The 21791-nt window shown below is 38.4% G+C and overlaps 1 protein-coding gene across 12 annotated transcripts in view; it reads left to right on the top strand.

The window, feature by feature from the left end:
* NEK10 (NIMA related kinase 10) overlaps positions 1–21791 on the top strand; it is a 273507-nt gene that overhangs the window by 227301 nt on the left and 24415 nt on the right. For 7 of the 12 annotated variants that reach the window (XM_033212839.1, XM_033212837.1, XM_033212842.1 and 4 more), the window contains 2 exons: positions 12250–12279; positions 14129–14229. In XM_033212839.1, the coding sequence (XP_033068730.1) occupies positions 12250–12279; positions 14129–14229 (131 nt within the window). The remainder of the gene's footprint in view (positions 1–12249; positions 12280–14128; positions 14230–21791) is intronic. The other 5 variants (XM_033212845.1, XM_033212844.1, XM_033212841.1 and 2 more) reach the window with 1 other exon arrangement.

Here is a 21791-nt window from a genome sequence, read left to right as displayed (position 1 = left end):
GGGTGTCCTTTTCCCACTTTATGTTTTTGTTTTCAAGGTAAATGATCGTATTGTCAGCAAACAGTGACAGTTTGCCTTCCTCTTTACTGATTTGGATGCCCTTTATTTCCTTCTCTTGCTTGACTGCTCTGGCTAGGACTTCCAGTATTATGTTGAAGAGGAGTGATGAGAATGGGCATCCTTGTCTTGTTCCAGTTTTCCGAGAGAATGCTTTCAACTTTTCCCCATTCAGTATTACGTTGGCTGTGTGTTTGTCATAGATGACTTTTATTACACTGAGGTATGTCCCTTGTATGCCAATTTTGCTGAGAGTTTTAATCATAAAGGGATGCTGGATTTTGTTGAATGCTTTTTTCTACATGTATTGTAATGATCATTTGATTTTTGTTTTTAATTCTGTTTATGTGGTATATCACATTTATTGACTTGTGTATTTTAAACCATCCCTGTATCCCTGGTATGAAACCCACTTGATTATGGTGGATTGTCTTCTTGATATGTTGCTGGATTTGGTTAGCTAGTATTTTGTTAAGGATTTTAGCATCTATGTTCATCAAGGATTTCAGTCTATAGTTTTCTTTTTTGTTTATAATCTGTCCTGGTTTTTGTATTAGGTTGATGCTGGCTTCATAGAATGAATTAGGGAGGGTTCCCTCTTTCTCTGTCTTATGGAATAGTGTCAAAAGGATGGGTACCAATTCTTTGAATGTCTGGTAGAATTCTGCTGTGAATCCCTCTGGTCCTGGACCTTTTTTTGTTGATAATTTTTAAATTACCATTTCAATCTCGCTGCTTGTTATTGGTCTGTTCAGGGTATTTAATTCTTCCTGATTTAAGCTAGGAGGGTTGTATTTTTCTAGGAATTTATCCATCTCTTCTAGGTTTTCTAGTTTATGTGCATAAAGGTGTTCATAGTAACCTTGAATGATCTTTTGTGTTTCAGTAGTGTCAGTTGTAATATCTCCTGTTTTGTTTCTTAGTGAGGTCATTTGGAATTTCTCTCTTCTTTTCTTGATTAATCTTGCTAATGGTCTATCAATTTTATTTATATTTTCAAAGAATTAGCTTTTTGTTTCCTGTATCTTTTGTATATTTTTTGTTTCAATTTCATTTAGTTCTGCTTTTATCTTGGTTATTTCCTTTCTTGTGCTGGGTTTGGGTTTGGTTTGTTCTTGTTTCTGTAGTTCCTTGAGGTGTGACCTTAGATTGTCAGTTTGTGCTCTTTCAGTCTTTTTGATTAGACATTTAGGGCTATGAACTTTCCTCTTAGCACTGCTTTTGCTGTATTCCAGAAGTTTTGATAGGTTATGTCATTATTGTCACTCAGTTCAAAGAATTTTTTTTTTTTTTTTTTTTTTTTTTTTTTTTTTTGAGACGGAGTCTTGCTCTGCCACCCAGGCTGGAGTGCAGTGGCCGGATCTCAGCTCACTGCAAGCTCTGCCTCCCGGGTTTACGCCATTCTCCTGCCTCAGCCTCCCGAGTAGCTGGGACTACAGGCGCCCGCCTCGTCGCCCGGCTAGGTTTTTGTATTTTTAAGTAAAGACAGGGTTTCACCGTATTAGCCAGGATGGTCTCGATCTCCTGACCTCGTGATCCGCCTGTCTCGGCCTCCCAAAGTGCTGGGATTACAGGCTTGAGCCACCGCGCCCGGCCACAGTTCAAAGAATTTTTAAATTTCCATCTTGATTTTGTTTTTGACCCATTGCTCATTCAGGAGCAAGTTATTTAATTTCCATATATTTGCATGGTTTTGAAGGTTCCTTTTGCACTTGATTTCCAGTTTTAGTCTACTGTGGTCTAAGAGAGTGCTTGAAATAATTTCAATTTTTAAAAATTTATTGAGACTCATTTTATGGCCTATCATATGGTCTATCTTGGAGAAAGTTCCATGCACTGTTGAATAGAATGTATGTTTTGTGATTGTTGAATGAAACGTTCTGTCTGTATCTGTTAAGTCTATTTGTTCCAGGGTATAGTTTAAATCCATTGTTTCTTTGTTGACTTTCTGTCTTGATAACCTGTCTAATTGTGTCAGGGGAGTATTGAAGTCCCCCACTATTATTGTGTTATTGTCTATCTCATTTCTTAGGTCTATTAGTGTTATAAATTTGGGAGCTCCAGTTTTTAGGTGCATATATGTTTAGGATTGTCATATTTTCCTGTTGGACAAGGTCTTTTACCATTATATAATGTCCCTCTTTGTTTCTTTTAACTGCTGTTGCTTTAAAGTTCATTTTGTCTGATATAAGAATAGCTACCTTGCTCGCTTTGGTGTCCACTTGCATGAAATGCCTTTTTCCACCCCTTTAAGTTTTTGTGAGTCCTTATGTTAGGTGAATCTCTTGAAGACAGCAGATAATTGGTTGGTGAGTTCTTATCCATTCTGTGGTTCCGTATGTTTTAAGCAGAGCATTTAGGCCATTTACATTCAATGTTAGTATTGAAATGTGAGGTACCATTGCATTCATTGTGCTATTTGTTGCCTGTGCACTTTTGTTTTCTTGTTTTTTGTTTTTGCTTTTTAACTTATATTTTTGTTTTATAGGTCCTGTGTGATTTATGCTTAAGTAGATGCTGTTTTGATGTGTTTCCAGGATTTGTTTCAAGATTTAGAGTTCCTTTTAGCAGTTCTTGTAATGGTGGCTTGGTAGCGGTGAATTCTCTTAGCATTTGTTTGTCTGAAAAAGATTGTATCTTTCCTTTATATACGATGCTTCATTTTGTTAGATACAAAATTCTTGGCTGATAATTGTTTTGTTTGAGGAGGCTGAAGATAGGGCTCCAATCCCTTCTAGCTTGTAGGGTTTCTGCTGAGAAATCTGCTATTAATCTAATAGGTTTTGCTTTATAGGCTACTTGGCGCTTCTATCTCACAGCTCTTAAGATTCTTTCCTTTGTCTTAACTTTGGATAATAGATGACAGTGTGCCTAGGTGATGATCTTTTTGCAATGAATTTCCCAGGTGTTCTTTGTGCTTCTTGTTTTCTCATGTCTAGGTCTCTAGAGAGGCCGGGGAAGTGTTCCTCGATTATTCCCCCAAATATGTTTTCCAAGCTTTTATAATTCTCTTCTTCCTCAGGAACACCAATTATTCTTAGACTTGGTTGTTTAACATAATCCCAGACGTCTTGGAGGCTTTGCTCATATTTTCTTACTCCTTTTTCTTTGTCTTTGTTGGATTGGGTTAATTTGAAGACGTTGTCTTTGATCTCTACTTGTTCAGTTCTATTGCTGAAACTTTCCAGAGCATTTTTTATTTCTATAAATGTGTCCAACGTTACCTGAATTTTTGATTGTTTTTACTTTAAACTGTCTATTTCCCTGAATATTTCTCCCTTCACTTCTTGTATTGTGTTTTGGATTTTCTTGCACTGGACTTTGCCTTTCTCTGGTTCCTCCCTGACTAGCTTAGTAACTAACTTCCTGAATTATTTTTCAGGTAAATTAGGTATTTCTTCTTGGTTTGGCTCCATTGCTGGTGAATAAGTGTGGATTTTGGGGGGTGTTGCAGAGCCTTGTTTTGTCATATTACCAGGGTTGGTTTTCTGGTTCCTTCTTATTTGGATAGGCTCTATCAGAGGGAATGTCTAGGGCTGAAGGCTGTTGTTCAGATTCTTTTGTCCCAGTGGGTGTTCCCTTGATGTAGTACTCTCACCCTTTTCCTATGGATGTGGCTTCCTGTGAACCGAAGCTCGGTGATTGTTGTGTCTCTTCTGGATCTAGCCACCCAGCAAGTCTACCCAGCTCCAGGATGGTACTGGGGGTTTTCTGCACAGAGTTCTGTGATGTGAACCGTCTATGGGTCTCTCAGCCACGGATGCCAGTGCCCGTTCTGGTGGAGGTGGCGGGGCGGAGGTTGCAATGGACTCCATGAGGGTTCTTAGCTTTGGTGGTTTAATGCTCTATTTTTGTGCTGGTTGGCCTCCTCCCAGGAGGTGGTGTTTTCCAAACAGCATCAGCTATGGTAGTATGGAGAGGGACTGGCGGTGGGCAGGGCCCTAGAACTCCCAAGATTTTACATCCTTTGTCTTCCGCTACCAGAGTGGGTAGGAAAGGGCCATCCGTTGGGGGCAGAGCTATACCTGAGCTCAGACTCTCCTTGGGCAGATCTTGCTGCTGCTGAGCATTTGGGGTGTCTCCCACATCCTGCAGGAGCAGTCTGCTTCCTTCAGAGGGTCTGTGAGTCCTCTCAGGATTCCTAGTTTGTTCTTGGAGTTGATCTAGAGCTAAAATGCATAAATGTTTTTCATGGCATCTAGAATAGTGAATCCTTTCTGGGAGGCTTTCAATAGACTTTGTGTAGATTCATCAGAGGAATCACTGTCTATGGCAGCTAAAGCCTTATGAAATGAATTTCTGAAATAATAGGACTTGAAAGTCAAAATGACTCTTTGATCATTGGGCTGAAGAATGGATGTTGTGTTAGCATACATGAAAACAACATTAATAGCCAGGTGTGGTGGGTCACGCCTGTAATCTCAGCACTTTGGGAGGCCAAGGTTGGTGGATCATGAGGTCAGGAGATTGAGACCATTCTGGCTAACACAGTGAAACACCATCCTTACTAAAAATACAAAAAATTAGCTGGGCGTGGTGATGGGTGCCTTTAGTCCCAGCTACTCAGGAGGCTGAGGCAGGAGAATGGCGTGAACCTGGGAGGTGGAGCTTGCAGTGAGCCCAGATCGTGCCACTGCACTCCAGTCTGGGTGACAGAGCGAGACTCCATCTTGAAAAAGAAAACAACATTAATATCCTGTACCTCCTCATCACAGCTGTTAGATGACCAAGTATTTTGTCAATGAACATCAATATTTTGATGAGAATCTTTATTTCAGAGCAGTAGATCTCAAGAGTTGGCTTAAAATATTCAATAGACAGACTGCTGTCATCCAGGCTTTATTATTTTATTTATAGAGCATAGGCAGAATAGATTTAGTAAAATTCTTAAGGGCCCTAGCCTAATGTTTTTGGAATGATATCAATGAGCATTGGCTTCAACCTAAGATTACCTGTTGCATTAGCTCCTAACAAGAGAGTAAGCCCATACTTTGAAGCCAGGCTTTGACTTCTCCTCCCTAGCTATGAAAATCCTAGGTGGCATCTTCTTGCAATAAAAGGCTGTTTTGTCCACCTTGAAAATCTATTGTTTAGTGTAGCCATCTTCATCAGTTATCTTAGCTGGATCATAATAAGATCTTATCCTGCTGCAGCTTCTATATCAGTATTTGCTGCTTCACCTTGTATTTTTATGTTATGGAAATGACTTCTCTCCTTAAACTGGATGAACCACCATCTGCTACTTCCAACTTTCCTTCTGCAGCTCTCTCACCTCTCTCAGACTTCATAGAGTTGAAGAGAGTTGGGGCCTTCCTCTGGATTCGGTTTTGGCTTAAGGGAATGTTGTGGCAGGTTTGATCTTTTAGCTTCTAAATCTTTCTCCATATAAGCAATAAGGCTGTCATTGTTATTATTCATGTGTTCACTATAGTAGCACTTCTAATTTTCTACAAAAACTTTTTCTCTGCATTCACAGCTTGGCTAACTATTTGATGCAAGAGGCCTAGCTTTCTGGTATCTTGGCTTTTGACATGCCTTCCTCACTAAATTTTATCATTTCTGCCTTTTGATTGAAAGTAAGAGACATGTGACTCTTTTTTCCACTTGAACAATTAGAGGCCATTGTAGGATTATTAACTAGCGTAAACTCAGTATTATTGTGTCGCAGGGAATAGGAAGGCCTACAAAGAAGGGAGAGATGGGAGAACGGCTAGTTGCTAGAACAGTGAGAGTACACACAATGTCCATCCATTCAGTTTACTATCTTATATGAGTGCAGTTTGTGGTGCCCCAAAACAATTATAATGGTAACATCCATGATCAGTCATCACAGATCATCACAACACATCTAATAATGAAAATGTTTGAAATATTGCAAGAATTACCAAAATGTGACACAGAGGCATGAAGTAAATGCATGCTACTGAAAAAATGGGGCCAGTAACCCTGCTCAATGCAGAATTGACACAAAACTTCAATTTCTTTAAAAAAAAAGCAACATCTTTGAAATGCAATAAAATAAGGTGCAATGAAATGAGGTGTGCCTATAAATATCTTGAGTATTTCCTCTGAGATCAGGCCCTTGGAAACTATTTATTGAGTAACTGATTTAGGCCATCACTGTATAAACTCTTGTTTGTCTTTGCTATTGTATTGAGAGCAACTGCATAAGTAATCTGAAGCAGTGAGGGAATCACTGATTTTTTTTATATTAGACTTTTAAAATATTTTGTTTTTATTTAAACTTATTTTATTATATTAAAATATATACATATATATTTTTTAGATTTCAGATTGAGATAAGAAATTTCCTTTACCAATGATTATTTGCTTCCTCATTCTTCATAACGAGGGAGGTGCCAAACGATTCTGTATAAGGTCCCAGGAGGATGCTTCTTGGAGATGTAGATTTTTTTCATGGTCATTGTAGCGTAATGTGTTTTCAAAGGGATACTCATCTTACAAAAGTTACTGGTGGTTCCAGTTCAAGCCTGAATCCAAATTGCATATCAGCTGTTAAATGGCAGTTCACACTTGTGCCGTTTGGGTTTCTGCCTGGGAGGAAAGGCTAAAGTAAGTAAGGGTTGAAAGGTATCCCACTCTCTGGTAGGAGTAAAGGGAGGTAGGTCAGCATGACTTGGGTGATGATTGTAGCATGGTGTACAAAATAATTGAATTAATAGAGGAAAACATCACCCTCAAATTCCAAATTGCCATTATTAGTAATTTATAGTGGATTTAAAAAATGTTAAAAGTATTTACAAATATGCTTTGAATTAGTTTGTTGCATTGACCAATTTGAGGATTGAGGATGGTGACAGAAGAGCCAATTATAAGAAGATGAAACCTGGATATCAAAGACCTTAGGTTAATGTGGAGTCTTTTACACATGAGCCATACTATTTTGGACATACATATGGACATCTAACCAAATTATTCCTGTGTGGAAATGTAAGCACCAGTAGCTAAGATTCTATCCATGTGTTGGCTCCTGTCTGGGGAGTATTTTTTTTTAAGGATCTCAGAGTACATTTAAACCATAAGGGAGTATTAATCATTGAACCAGTCGTTAAGCTTCTGTTAATTCCCTTTCTTCAAGAAAAATAATGATATAACTAAGGCTATGTCCAAACTATTCTATAATGGTTGCTACAGCACTACCCTCTCCTGAAAGCAAAAGGCCTCTTTCTTCTCTCTGGGCTACCTGCCTGCCCTCCACTATAGCTGGAACCTTGTTCATTCTTAATTGACTCTGCCCAGTATGGATTCAGTAATTTATTTGGGATGTTTCATATAGTGTGTCAATTAAAAATTTTTCTGTTTATATAACTACTTATTATTTTTTATATTGGGGTGCAAAATCACAATTCTTAAAGTTATTCTTTAGCAAGTGTCCGAGTTTTTTCAACCCATTAATGATAGAACCAGGTGGAAGACAAAAAAGCTGATTCAAGAGCATTTGAAGAACAGAGATTTATATAGTTAGGCAAGAAAAAAAAGCTGAAATAAGATTGCTAAATTAAGCGTAAGACTGGTGGAACTTCTATAGGGTAATAAAATGATATCATTTTTGTGATCAAGTTCTTGACTGGGTGTAAAATCATACCAGCATATTAATTTCAGCAGGTTAACCTCTAACACTACAGGCCTGTAAACTGTCTGCTCCTTTATTGGTGTGGATTGTTAGTTAAATATACTGTGACATTACCCATTATAGGAATATAAGACACATTACATGAAAGAGGCTCAGCCAGAATTCAAGAGTTAAGGACTTCAAAGCAGCCTTGTGTCTGGCCTTTAAACAGCTTGTTCCTGAAGTTTCAAATGAAAGAAAGTTTGTTGCCTGATCATCCAGAAGTGAAAGGAGCTGATGCTTTGACTCAGCTTCCTGCTATTCCGTGAGAAACTCCACCAGAGGCTGGGGTAACAGGGGCATCTAGACCTAGACTGCCAAGCTCCTTCCGAACAATTTTTGTCTGATTATAGAATGGTCTGCTGGTCTGTGTTGGGAAGTATCCATCATCCATGCACCATCTCCTCTGTCACTTCCCTCTCTCTTCTGATGGAACATCATATTCTCAGTGTCTCAGTTCCAAGTTTCAGCAGTCCTTGGCTCCTGCTCCCCATGTGGAAACAGCCACAGGGCACTGTAGATTGATTTACCCCGCAACGTGTATGACCTCAGCCCCCTTGGATCTAGTCCCATTTTTACCATGCGCCCATTTCAGATGAAGAAACTAAGGCTCAAAGACGTGACTTTCTGAAAACCGTATTGCTAGTACCTAGCAGAGACAATGCAAGCCAGGCCTCTGACTTCAACCGTTTGAGCCTCTTCCAGTGAGATCACCTCTCCTGAAATAAAATCAGCCTTATTTCTCCTCACCATCGTGTATGGTCCCTGGCTACCTCTTCAGCTGTATACATACCGTACTTTTTTTTTTTTACTGTACTGCACACCAGCTAAACTGAACACTTTGCTGTTCTTCAGTTGCAGCTGTCACTTAGCTGACTTCGCCCTTTGATGGAATTATTCCTTCTCCTAAGAACCCCCACTCACAACTTCCCTCACACCCAATGCATTTCCTGTGCTATTGAAGGCCTTCTAATTCTTCCCGGTCTTCTCAAATGTAACATTTGAATCTGCTCTTTATCCCACATCCATGGTTGTCTGGGTGAACCTTCCATGTAATCCGTATGAGTTCAAGATTCTTCATCTAACCAGGGACACAGGGATTGATTGCTGAACATTTATAGATCTGAACTACAATTATGTTACTTTATTTCATTGTTATGATAGTTAAGAGGTGAGAGTAAATTTATATTGTAGTTTGACAAGACTGTTGGTCCAATATAGAGAAGCTCATGTATGTTTTGGCCCCCCATTCATGAAAACAATATATTTTTTTGCTTCTTCACGGATTTCCTTCCTTAACCCTTTTTTTCTCCAGTTCTCCAAAAGTTCCTGATTCTTAGCTGAGAGAATTCAGAAAAATAATATATTGATACCATGTTTTGGTCAACTGGGAGAATACAGTATAACCCACTTTTCTGGGTTTTATTTGTAGTTATTAACAGCTTCAAAGTGTATGTTGTGAATTATAGTTTCAGTAGAATGGACATATAGTATAAATCACGTGTCAAAGCACCAGAGATGGGTAACTAACTTGGCTATTTTATTATAAAACTAAAGGAGAATGTAGTGCACAGCAATTGCTGTAAAGACCTAATGCTTCCAGCTTATTATATCTACGTGCTTTCCAAAAATAGTTAATTAAATGTTAAGAGAGATAGGTAGAACATCATGTTAAAAGTAGCAATCCTTTTAAGAAGAGAAATAATATTTCAGGATGAGAAGGAGATATTGTTTTATATTTGCAGTAACCAGAAGCGCCTTCTAGCTGTGTCCTTGCGTGGTAGAACGGGGTGACCACCTCCCTTTGGCCTCTTTTATAACGATGCTGATTCCATTCATGGGGCCTCCGCCCTTATGACCTAATCACCTTCCAAGCTCACTTCCTCCAAATGCCATTGCCTTGGGGATTAGGATTTCAACCTGTGAATTTTGGTGGTTCAGAAGCGTTTAGACCATCGCACTCAGTCTCCTCATCTGTAAAATGGGGATAGAATCTACACCAATAAAGGAGCAGACAGTTTACAGGCACTGGGAGGTGTTTTACTCATTTTGTCTCCTCTGTGGATTAAAGGAGACTAAATACGTAAAATACCTCCCAATGTCTCACCCAAGTCCCTGCTAAAAAAGAAGGACTGCTCTTCTTGCAAGTCCTCTGACCTAACTCTGCAAAGGGGAAACAAATAGCTCTTTAGTGTCATGCTTGCCACAGGGTAAGCCAGCAAATATAATTATGTAATGACTTTTTGACGCTTTTAAGTAAATTGCCTCTTATAAGAAATTTTGTAGTTTCCTTCTAAGTTTTAAAACACTAGTCAAATTTACTATTTTAATAAAAACTATAAAAGAATACAAAGTATCTCAATATTTTAAACTTTGATTTCATTTAAATTTTAAGGAGACCAAATATTGTGTATATATTTTTGCTGTAGGAAATACCACATAGATATTAATCATGGATCATGGGCATATTATGTATGACTGACATTGCACGTGAACTGTGATCAGCCTCATAGATGTCTTTTTAATAAAAAATGGTTTTAATACAAATATTCTCAGTACAAAATTGGTAATATAAATATATGCTGCATTTTTTTTTTTTTTTTTTTAGTGAACAATTAGGAAGAGTAGTATTTTCAGTGGGCTAATCAAAAGATTTACTGAGAGAGAATGTTTTTAAAGCTAGATAAAATGATACGGCTAATACTTGCCAAATGCTTGGCAGTTAATAACCTTTAAATGAAGAATAAAAATACGCTTTGGGAGGCCGAGGGGGGTGGATCACTTGAGGCCAGGAGTTTGAAACGAGCCTGTCCAATGTGGTAAAACCCTGTCTCTACTAAGAATATAAAAGCCGAGTATGGTGGTGCATGCCTGTGGTCCTAGCTACTCGGGAGGCTGAGGCAGGAGGACTGCTTGAGCCCAGGAGGCAGAGGCTGCAGTGAACTGTGATCATGCCACTGCACTCCAGCCTGAGTGACAGAGTAAGACCCTGTCTCAATTTTTAAAAAATTCAGTGAAAGGATGAGCATTCAGAATATCTAAAGAGCATTTACAAATCAGTAAGAACAAAGAACTATGGATACCAGCAAGCAATTTACCAAAGAAGTACAGCAACCATAGCATTTAGATCAATACAAAAAACAATCAGATTGGCACAGTGGAAAAGTTTGATAATATATAATGTTGACTGAGGTGTAGAAAAATGGATTCTTTTCTGATCAGAGTATAAACTGACTCAGCCACTTAAAAATGTATTTATAATCCCAGCACTTTGGGAGGCCGAGACGGGTGGATCACGAGGTCAGGAGATCTAGACCATCCTGGCTAACACGGTGAAACCCTGTCTCTACTTAAAAATACAAAAAGCTAGCCGGGCGACAAGGCGGGCGCCTGTAGTCCCAGCTACTCGGGAGGCTGAGGCAGGAGAATGGCATAAACCCGGGAGGCGGAGCTTGCAGTGAGCTGAGATCCGGCCACTGCACTCCAGCCTGGGTGGCAGAGCAAGACTCCGTCTCAAAAAAAAAAAAAAAAAAAATGTATTTGTTACAATGTATCCTGGGGTCCAGCTATTTCACTTCACTGTGTCTACCCTAAAAGAACTCTTGTACTTATGCACAATGAGGCATGCCGGTGTATATTCACTGCGGCATCACTTATTATCATGAGAAAGTGAAAGCAAACTAAGTGTCCGCTAAGACAGAAGTGGCTATGTAAACTACAGTGCATCCAGAACTCATAGTGGTCTTCAGTGGTCACAGAGAATGGGCTAGAACAGCGTATGTTGATAATAAACAATCTCCATGATAGACTGTGAAAAAAGTGAAAAAAAACAAATTGTACAACAGTTTGTGTGATGTGATGTGTCACCATTTGTTTACAAAGGAAAGGAAGGAAGGAGGGAGGAAAGAAGAGAGGAAGAGTGCAAGGGAGAAAGAGGAAAGGAGGAAGGGAGAACGGACAGACTACTATAGATTTTCCATAATAGTAGCTTTCAAACACTTGGAAATGACTGTCAATAGAAAACACATTTTATATCTTGACTGAGTGGACCCTTCCAATGTACTCTGAAATTTTAAAATCTAGTTCCAATTCATTTGACATCATTTTTCAAAATGCTGATCGTGACTCATTAACATTGGCTTCAGTACTCAAGTATGGTTTGAAAAGTACCGTTTTGAAGTATACATTTATGTATGTAAATGGATAGAAAAGTGAGTGGAAGTCAATACACCACTCTGATATCACGAGTTATTTCTGGGGAGGTGGCTGTGATGGATGGTGGCTCCTAGGAGCCTTGAATCTCATTTCTCATTTGTAATACTAACATTTTTGTTTGTTTGCTTCCTTGTTTTTATAGGGGCATGTGTAATTAAATATTTTTAACTTTATTTTTTAATAACTAAGTAATCAAAATTATTTCCAAAAGTCAAGGATGTTTTGGGATTGTAAGGGTAGTGGTCAAAAGGTCTCAAGAAAAATAATTTTTAAGTTAAAAAAATTGGATAGTTGATTAATTCAGAAGGCAGACATTCTAGCTAACTCTTTGTTTTTGTATTTAGGGCCACAGATGGACACATTCTTGTGGCAAGGTAGAGTCAAACCTATGTGATATCACATTCAAAATGTCATCACAGACCTAAGAACTCTCTGCCATGCTGTGAGATTTTAGCTCTTTACCTATGAATGTTACATCTAGAAATCAAAAACATAAAGTAGTTTGTATAAAAATGATTTTAAAAAACCAAGCTCTCCATTTTCAGAAAATGCAAAGTTAATTTTTTCTGTAGCAGCATCAACTTGGTCATGTTACACAGTGTCTAGTATTTGGTTTGGGTCTAGACAAGCAGTTATATTTTAAGAATTATTTCTCCAAGAAGCACTACTGTAGAAAATATGGCATGTGTACACTTGACCATCTCCACAAGACGGAGCAGACAATCCAGCTCTCTGTTTTCTATTTTAGAGCTACATTAACTCTTTCTATTTGCCTCTTTATATTTTTATCCCAAGGGTGTTTATTAAACCTCATATTAATAATCAAATAATTGATATTAAACGGAGTAAACATTGTGTCCATGGGATATAGACTCTTTAAGTTTCAAACATTTAAACAAGGTATTAATTGCAGATGAGCTAGAACTAGATTATTTCTTGTGCTAAATTATAAACTAACTCAGTAAAGATATCTGTAAAGAAAGCAGTATTTCTTTGAATGTTTATATTTTATTCTTTTTTGCATTTTGTGTCTTTATACATTTTCATATGCTTATAATAAAACAAGTTGACTCTTTTAAATGACTACATTGAATGTTCTCTTTAAATGTCTTGAAAACAAAATATTTATGGTAAAATATGCAAGCTTTCTCAGAAAGTACTTATAAAAGAAGCATTTTTAAAAATGCTTAGCTGTTGTTAAAGCAATGACTATCTTCATGTTTGACTTCATAGTGGCTCAATGTGTGAAGGGAAGAAAAGAGGGTCTTTGGAACTTTCAACTTTTTTTTTCTTAAAGGAAATTGGCAAGAAAAGTTTTATTGCAGAAAGCACACTCTCGGTTAAGGGGAGGAAGGGAAAGAGAAAGAGAAGGAAGAGAAAGGAAGGAAGATAATGCACATCACATATCTGAAGTCTCTTTTTGTTTTATCCAGTGTGGTTCTGTGAGTAAAAAGAGGCAGAGGTGGCCTTGTAGGTAATCTGGAGACAAAAGCCATTCCTTTAAATAGTTTTATAGTCCTCAGGTTAAAAACAGACTGTTTGTGGCTATGACAGAGGATGCTGGGAAAGCAGCTAACATATAATTTGACACCAAATTAGTCTGAAAACTGTGAAGGTGGTGTGGCTGTATGATGAGAATTCAGGATAAATTATAAATGTGCCCCACTTAGACCTGGAGAGAAATCTAGGTGAAAATTATAATTTGTAATAATCAAAGGTTTGAAAGTTATTTAATTCTAGCTAAAAGAAATGTTCTTTTTTCGCTCTGTAAGAATGTCTATTCAGTGTATACATTTCATAGTTTTGATAAAATTAGTCTTAAAATATGTCATGGAGGGCATAATGAATTTAAAATTTAGAAGCATGATGGCCTCTTAACTATACATGTCTGAAGCCTGGCTTTTCAGTAGCCACTGTATCTAAGGCACTGCTGACTCCTGATGGCAGCCTACTGTAATGCCAGCAAAATGTCCAAGCAATAAGCAGTCTTTCAGATGTTATTACAGGTAATATCATTGTGTTACTTAGAAGTCTGAGAAGTAAAAGGAAGATATTGTTTATTCCATGTCATAAAATATTGAAGTACTACAGGGTCTCTGCATATTGTCTCACTGATAAGGTGAAGTCTTTACTTTAAAATTATTGTTAGAATTTTACTTCATTTTTTCATTAATATAATGTTTGAAAGAGAACTTGACTAACTACAAAATTTATCACCCACAGCATCAGCAGGAATTGCTGTGTCCCAGAGGAAAGTACGTCAGATCAGCGATCCTATTCAGCAGATACTAATTCAGCTGCACAAAATAATCTATATCACACAGGTCAGTGTTCTAGCTTTTTATTTCTTTTTCATCTTAAATGCAAGTTTGGTGCTAATATTGCTGAAGAACTATTTTATAGGACTTTAAGTTGAGTACTTGTTCTTATCCTCCCCAACTACATACATGTGGGGACACTTTAGCAGCAGAGCTGGGAAGGTAGTAGGGTAGAAGAGCAAATATATAGGATTTTTCCTATGATTCCTAACATCCTCTCTTACTGTTAGTGCCCAACCAAAACCAAACTTCAACACAAATGGCCCTTCTGTAGGGGTGAAAGTGGAGACAGAGTCAGGATTCTTTGCTCGTAAGCAGCTTTACTATAGGAAAGAAAGAGGAAAATAGTGCCCACCCGTTAATTCTGAGGATGCTAGGTTGAAAGTAGGACCTTTCAGAGAGTGAAAGTCAAAACCACACAAATCCAGGGTTGTTAAAACTTTCTATTTGTCAATCTCAGTGACTCCTAGCACTGAGAAAATAATGCTAAAAATGACTATTAATTATTGACAGAAATATGTCTAGAAATAAGCAACTTGAAGACTCTATTATATATGGTTAATAAAAAAAATTTTTTTTTAGACAAAGAAGTGCAGAAGACCTTTGGACATGAAAGCCAACATTATTTTGAAGTCTAAAATTGTATATCTTTTGTGGTTTATTTATTCATTCACTCACTTGACATATAATTATTAGGTGCCTACTATGTGCCAGATGCTATTCTAGGGACTTGAGATACATCCACAAGCAAAACATAAACATCGTCTTGCTCTAGATTCAGAGAACCAATGGGGCATGCTGTCAGCTGCCAGTTGTGGCAATTCCAACTAAATATCTAGGTACTGAAGAGAAATACCACAAGTTTAATTGACCAACTTGGCCCATTGGGCTCATAATCCATTTAACTAACCCCCATCCCTACCCAAAACATCCCAAAGCAAAAAAATCATTAAAAATGGTGTACTATAGTAATATTGTAAGACTCTAGGAATCTTGATGTCAATTTGCAACCAGTGTCTAGTATTCGCTGAAAGCCTGTGTATTTCCTTTTCCCCAGTAAACAGTCACTCTAGTAAATGGCTGCAATTCTCCTTTGGAGGAAGATTTATAGTGTGCACTTGTAGTAATGTTTCAGGGCCCTTCCTCAAGGGGTCCCAGCTTTCCACTTAATCAAGGGGCTTTGAGTCTTTGAATTGACTTGCATCTGGAAACTGTGTGAGAGGCTGTAACTCTCCACTGTAGCAATGGCAACTTAGGGCAGGTTTCTGTCTACCACACCTAGATATTCTTTTCTGTTAAACTGATCAAGGAATACTTTAATAGGCAGACCATCTGTTTCTTTTCCAGGAACACCCTAGTCAACTAACCACCACCAAAGATCTCTGTTGGTTAAGCATTCTAAATAATAGTGCCTCCCTGCTTCCCTTTATGAAAGATGCTCTCAGTTTGCTATTGGTGGTCAAGTGCTGTCAGTTGGCCCCTGCCAACTGGATACGTTGAAATCATGTATCGTTTGGTGTCATACCTGGCCTCCAAAGGAGAGCAACCACAGGGCTTATCAAGGATGCTAGTGCTCTCCTCTCCAATGTATTTCTCAATGCCTTAGTGAAAGGAGTGGCTTCTGGATGTTCTTGCTGAATATGGTTGGGGAGTGGGTGTGCAAGTCACACATGGTAAATGTACCCCAATGAGCCCATCTCTCAGAGCCTTTGAATTCCCCCATCCACATGCCAGAGATGCTCTGACATTTTGCCCTCATCAAACACAGACCACGGTTAAGTACAAGTTTTAGTCAAACAACCAGTTAAACTACCTCCAGCTGCATGAACTAACATGTGAAATCTGGAATCTCTAGTACGTGCACCCATATCAATGAATTCAGCCTGATGTAGTGCTATAGGTTTTACCCTTCCCGGCCTATCCTTCTCAGAATCCACTCCTGCACGTGTTCTCTGGGTTGCTACTGAAATGTAATAGCAAAATCTTGTAATTCTTTTCCTATTTCCTACTGGGTCACAGTTTATACTAATTCCCCTGGATCATATTGAAATAGGACCCTAGTTATGGATTTGATCCTCATTGTGTTGGGTCTCATGAGGAAATGAATATCCCTTTTAAAGACATTTGTCCTACATTAGGTTATCATAGGGTTTTCAAGCAAAGAAAGGCTCATCTTTTCAGGCCCAGAATGGCAAGCTGTTTTTAATTGCTATGAAGGCTCAGAGTGACCTTGGTTTCAGGATTGTTAGTTTTACTTGGGTGGTCTCAACAATATGTTCCTATTCCAAGTTTTAGAATTCTTTTTTTTCTAACTTTCACATGAGAAATTTGATAACATGTGACTTCATCCGACCTTGTAATTTAGTAAGCTGCTCAATTAAGTTTCGATTATCAGCCATATCAGCACTGTAGCAGAACAAAGCAATGGATTCTTTTAGGGCTATCATGGGATCTTTCCATGTCTCAGACCATGACTTGAACTGAGCTGTAAAGGACCCAAGCTTGTCATTTTCTTTCTGTAAGTGCTCCAGTGCATTCAGAAGAATCCATTCTGTGCCGTAGTCCTGTGTCCTTCATTACTGTGTGCCAGTCAAGAACAGCAGCTATTTGGGCTTCCAAGGCACCTGCTTCAGTTGGCACTTCATCAGGATGATAACCTGATTAATTGTGATGCAACTGCATGCCATGGATTACTAGCATCCCATGTCCTATTGGCAACAAGCAAAGGAACAAACAAAACTCAGCACTGGACTCAGTTCCAAGGGCACAATCAAACCAATTCCCAAATCCTATCTGTATGGGCTCTTCTGAGACATTCCTAAAACCTGTATCTGTCTCAGTGAGGGTCTAGTCAGAAACCATACCATAATTTCAACAGGGAACGTTTAATATAAAGAATTATTAACTATGATGAGTATTATCTACTAGGGAGGGGAAGAGAAATCTAAAGAATGTAGGAAGAGCACATAAAGAAGTCACAACTTCTAGGGCTGAGGCAGAGCACCCAAGAAAGGAACGAATATAGAAGTAGACACTCCCACACTGGGTTGAAGTCCTGACCTTACTGCAAAGATCAGAAAAATTAGTAAGGTGCTATGCTGGAGAAACCTGAAGCTAAGTGTCCCTCTGGGGGACCTGGGCAAGCCCTCCACAGTGAAGTACTATGCCCTGGAACTTGCTGGGAATCAACACTTGCGGGTGTTGTGCTGGGTAGCACTCTCCATGGGACCAGGGGAGGCCACCCCGAGTTAGATGTTGCTCCATGGAATTCTCTGGGGAACTACCCGCAGAGTTGATACCACTGGATCTGACTAGGGGTTAGCACCAACCTCTCGGGGTCCTACCTGTGCTGTTTACTATGAGCTGCCGCAGCAAGGCAACACAGGAGCATCACTGGAGCCAGGAAACAAGATCCATCCTCCTCCAGCGTCCCTCCAGGGCTCTCTTGTGATACAGCTTAGCATCCTGCCAGATGGCAAGGGAGAAATGTTCCAGTATCACAGGCTGGATAAGCTGACAGGCTGCTTACTGGCACACTTAACCTAGGGGACTAGACAAGGAACTGCCTTCTTTGGTGTCTCCGTACCTCTGAGTTCTCATTGCTTTCCCTTTAGCCTGGGTAATCTTTAAGCCTGGGGCTGAGTAGCCTGGGTCTTATCTGTCAAGTTTTATCCAAACTCTGGTGCTCTTTTTTCTTTCCCGATGGCTGCCTTTTTGAGATGCAGGAGTCTAAAACTGATTACTTTTCTATTTTCTGCTGTCAAGCTTTCTCTTAGGCAATGACAGAATTGTCTAACTAATTACATAAAAGAGGGTGACGGTGTACAGGGAAATATTGGGGGAAGCTTGATTAATACATCAAAATATAATCTGCCATATCTGTATTGAGTAAAGTGATTATATTAATGCACGTCCATTTAAATACTGATATAGAAATATGGAAAAAGCATTCTTAACTTTAGTGTTATGGAAATAACTTTAAATAGCTTTTTAGTTATCTTAACTATTAACTATTAAATTGAGAGAAATATCCTTTGAAATTTAAATATAATTTTCATGTGCCTGTCTTGCTAATTTTTATGTAATAAAAGACTTTTTTATATTTGCCATTTTCTTATTGGATTTCAAAGTAGTTTAAAGCAAGAGTAAAACTATTATAAATATCTTATTATTATGCTCTTGAACTGCCAGTGTAACAAATAATTTCATATTTTTTGGCAGAATGGCATTCCTTGCTACAAGTTCAAATATGACTATTGTGATGTTTAAAATGTGTTTCCAGAATACTCTGAAGTTTGTGACATTGCACATAGTCAGGAATGACTCCTCTTTGAGGAACTTTAACTTACAGTGCTAAGCAAAGTCAATGACTTCCAAATAAAAAAGAAAAATACCCGTAAATATTATACTAGTGTATTTGCTATAGGTTAAAGACCAAGATGAGTTTTCTAACTCTGCTAATTGCAAAGGAAGACTGAAAGTAAGAATGAATTGGAAAAACAAACAAAAAGACAGTTTTTTCACATATTTATTTACTAGTCAGACTCTCCCAGACTTACACTTGGTAGCTGCCCTGAACTGAGGGGCTGCATATCTCCTGACAACCAGCAGATGAACTTACGAGGAAAACTTCTTACTTTTGGTTGTTGGTGGCCTTTCCTGTCTCCACTGATGGAGACAGATCGGTGAAAATCATCTAAAAGCAACTATTTTATAAGGCAGGATGTTAAAATCCTTACCTTGCTTTCTTACTGACTTGACCTCTGTTTTTATCAAAACTGAAATGGTAATCTTAAGACCAGCAAGCTAAGAATGAAATCAGTGGTTTATTTCTATTTCTGGAGCCCCAAATCTACCTTTGGGCATATAAGGTGACTAAAGTACGTATGTCACCTTTTAGTGTGAGTCTTTATGTGTTATTGCTTAGGACATACCTGCACAGCCCAAAGAAACACTGGATTTAACTTTATACTTAACATTTAAATTGTTTTGTTAAACAGATGCTTTGAAAATCAGGATATATAGCATCTTTCAAAAAATAAACATCAGGACTGGGCGCAGTGGCTCACGCCTATAATCCCAGCACTTTGGGAGGCCGAGGTGGGTGGATCATGAGGTCAGGAGATCGAGACCATCCTGGCTAACATGGTGAAACTCTGTCTCTACTAAAAATACAAAAAATTAGCCGAATGTGGTGGTGGGAGCCTGTAGTCCCAGCTACTCGGGAGGTTGAGGCAGGAGAATGGCGTGAACCTGGAAAGTGGAGCTTGCAGTGAGCTGAGATGGTGCCACTGCACTCCAGCCTGGGCGACAAAGTGAGACTCCATCTCAAAAAAAAAAAAAAAAAACAACAAAAAAACAAACACTGGTCTCCTAGAGAACAGGCAAACCATTTATCTGAAGCGCCTTTGGATTGCCCATCTTCACAACCACAGTTATTGCCAATGGAAAAAAATGTGGTTCGGAATAGCAACATGCTGTCCTCCAATGAAAATTATGCTACTGACTGTCATTGGTGAAACGTTCTGTGTTTTTACAGCAGTAGTGATGGGTAAGACTAGAACCACCCACACCTGCTCATTTGGATCTCCTGTACTAATCGCAAGGGTGACCAAGATTTAACAGAATGAGATATTTAGGGTAAAGTTATATTTCTTAAATTGACTCCCATTTTCAGGTTTTGTAAATTCTAAGAGAAGTGTTATGTTTTGTGTATTTAGTTTGATGACAGTCTTTGAACATTGTGTTTTAGCATTTAAGGAAATATCTTCTTAAGGAGTAATGTCAAAATAACTTTTTAAAAAATAGAATTAGGTACTAACTTAAGTATCAAATGGAGTCCTGTGAGCAATGGATAGTCTTCTGATGTATTCTTGGAGATACTAGAGAATATAGAAATTTCTTTAAAAGAATCCATATATTCTTCCACATATAGAAATCTATATATTCTATTCCAATATTAGCATTATACAAGTTTTGAGAAAACCTAGTATAAAACATGCAGATCGGTTTTCATTATTTTGTTACTTTGTGTAGTACAGTAAAAAGAAGCAAACAAAAACCAAGCTTTTAGGTATGTGACTTTGAGGAAGTAATTATCTTTTTAAGAATCAGTTTCTTCATTTGTAAGATGGGGAAGTTTATGAGACTATTTGCCTCAAATGAAATAAAGTATGTAAAAGTATTTGTTTATTTGTTTCTTTATTGGAGATGGATCTTGCCATGTTGCTTAAGGCTGGTCTTGAACTCTACTGGGCTCAAGCGTTCCTCCCACCTTTGCCTCCCAAAGTGCTGGGAATACAGGCATGAACCACCGTCCCTGGTTGAAAATGTTTCTAAACTATAAAGTGCTGTCCTACAGTAATGCTAGTTGTGGTGGCATCTGTTCTAGAATAATGGCTGTGCTAGAAGGCACTGCTCAGAAAGTATTCTCGCATGTTACGTAATGTTTCTAAGCTCTGACTTCCTCACCTATAAAATAGTACTTGCTTTTTAAGTTTGTCATGGAGAAAAAAGTGAGACGGCACATAAATGAGTAGTCATAGTGTCTGGCTCAAATGGATCATAGATATTAATATTCTATTCTTAGTATTATAGTCCTTATATATTATTATGTTTATATCACCTGCAATTAAGCTATGCATGAGTCATTATTTTGTGTAAAATTTTAAATTCTTGCATGAAAGCTTTAAAGATGGGGTGCTGTCCATTGTGATAATTATTCCAGTAAGATCAATAGCTTTCTAATATATATGCAGCTTAAGCTGACTGAATGTTAACTTACTCAAATGAGTTTTTGAGGCTTAATTCAGGCCATCAGGAGCAGTAAAAACAATAAAAACAATCGTAAGTTAACTAGAGGCTTCTCAAGTTAAATAAATCTCAAAAATTCTCAGAGTACCTGAATGAATAATCTGATACTCATAGCTTCCAGTGGTGGGTTAAGTCCCCTTTGAAGGAATCTGTCATCCCACTGGTGTTTCAGACTTTCAAAAGTTAGTCATAGCGGAGAAGGCTCCCTGCCTTTCTGTTTGACAGCCCCTTGCAGTCAGCTGGGCAGCAACTAGAGGGTTCTAGGCCAACGCTGCTCTCTGGTGTTTGGTTTGGGGAAGTGGCAACTTTTGGTGCATTACAAAAGGGAATTCAACCGGTGCTCTGTCCAGGTACTTTCTGGTCCCCTCATCACTCCATCCCATCTTCCTACTAGAAAAATACATGCACATGCTCCTCACCTTCATGTCTGTTTCTAGTCTAAGTTCAATTCATTTCTCTTTTGCTATTCTCTCTCACACACATATGTCATTTATACTCATTTTCCTTCTCATCTTTCTTCGATTTGCTCCTTAATGCTGAGAAACCTCTCTCTCCCTGCACCCTCCTTCCTCTCTCTTCTTTCTCTCTCTTCCACATTTTTTAAAATTTCCTCCTTTCATTTCATGTGAAAGGACAATAACAATTATGACTGATTGCTGGGAGTAGATGGAGGAATCCCATCTGAATTAAGGCAAAAGGAAGCTATAATATTGACATGAAAAAAGGTCAGTGCTGCCAACCTACAAAACATTTCA

This window comes from Trachypithecus francoisi, unplaced genomic scaffold (assembly GCF_009764315.1).
Source record: "Trachypithecus francoisi isolate TF-2019V2 unplaced genomic scaffold, Tfra_2.0 Lachesis_group0, whole genome shotgun sequence".
Classification (NCBI taxonomy): domain Eukaryota; kingdom Metazoa; phylum Chordata; class Mammalia; order Primates; family Cercopithecidae; genus Trachypithecus; species Trachypithecus francoisi.
This window is presented reverse-complemented; position numbering and strand designations above follow the sequence as displayed.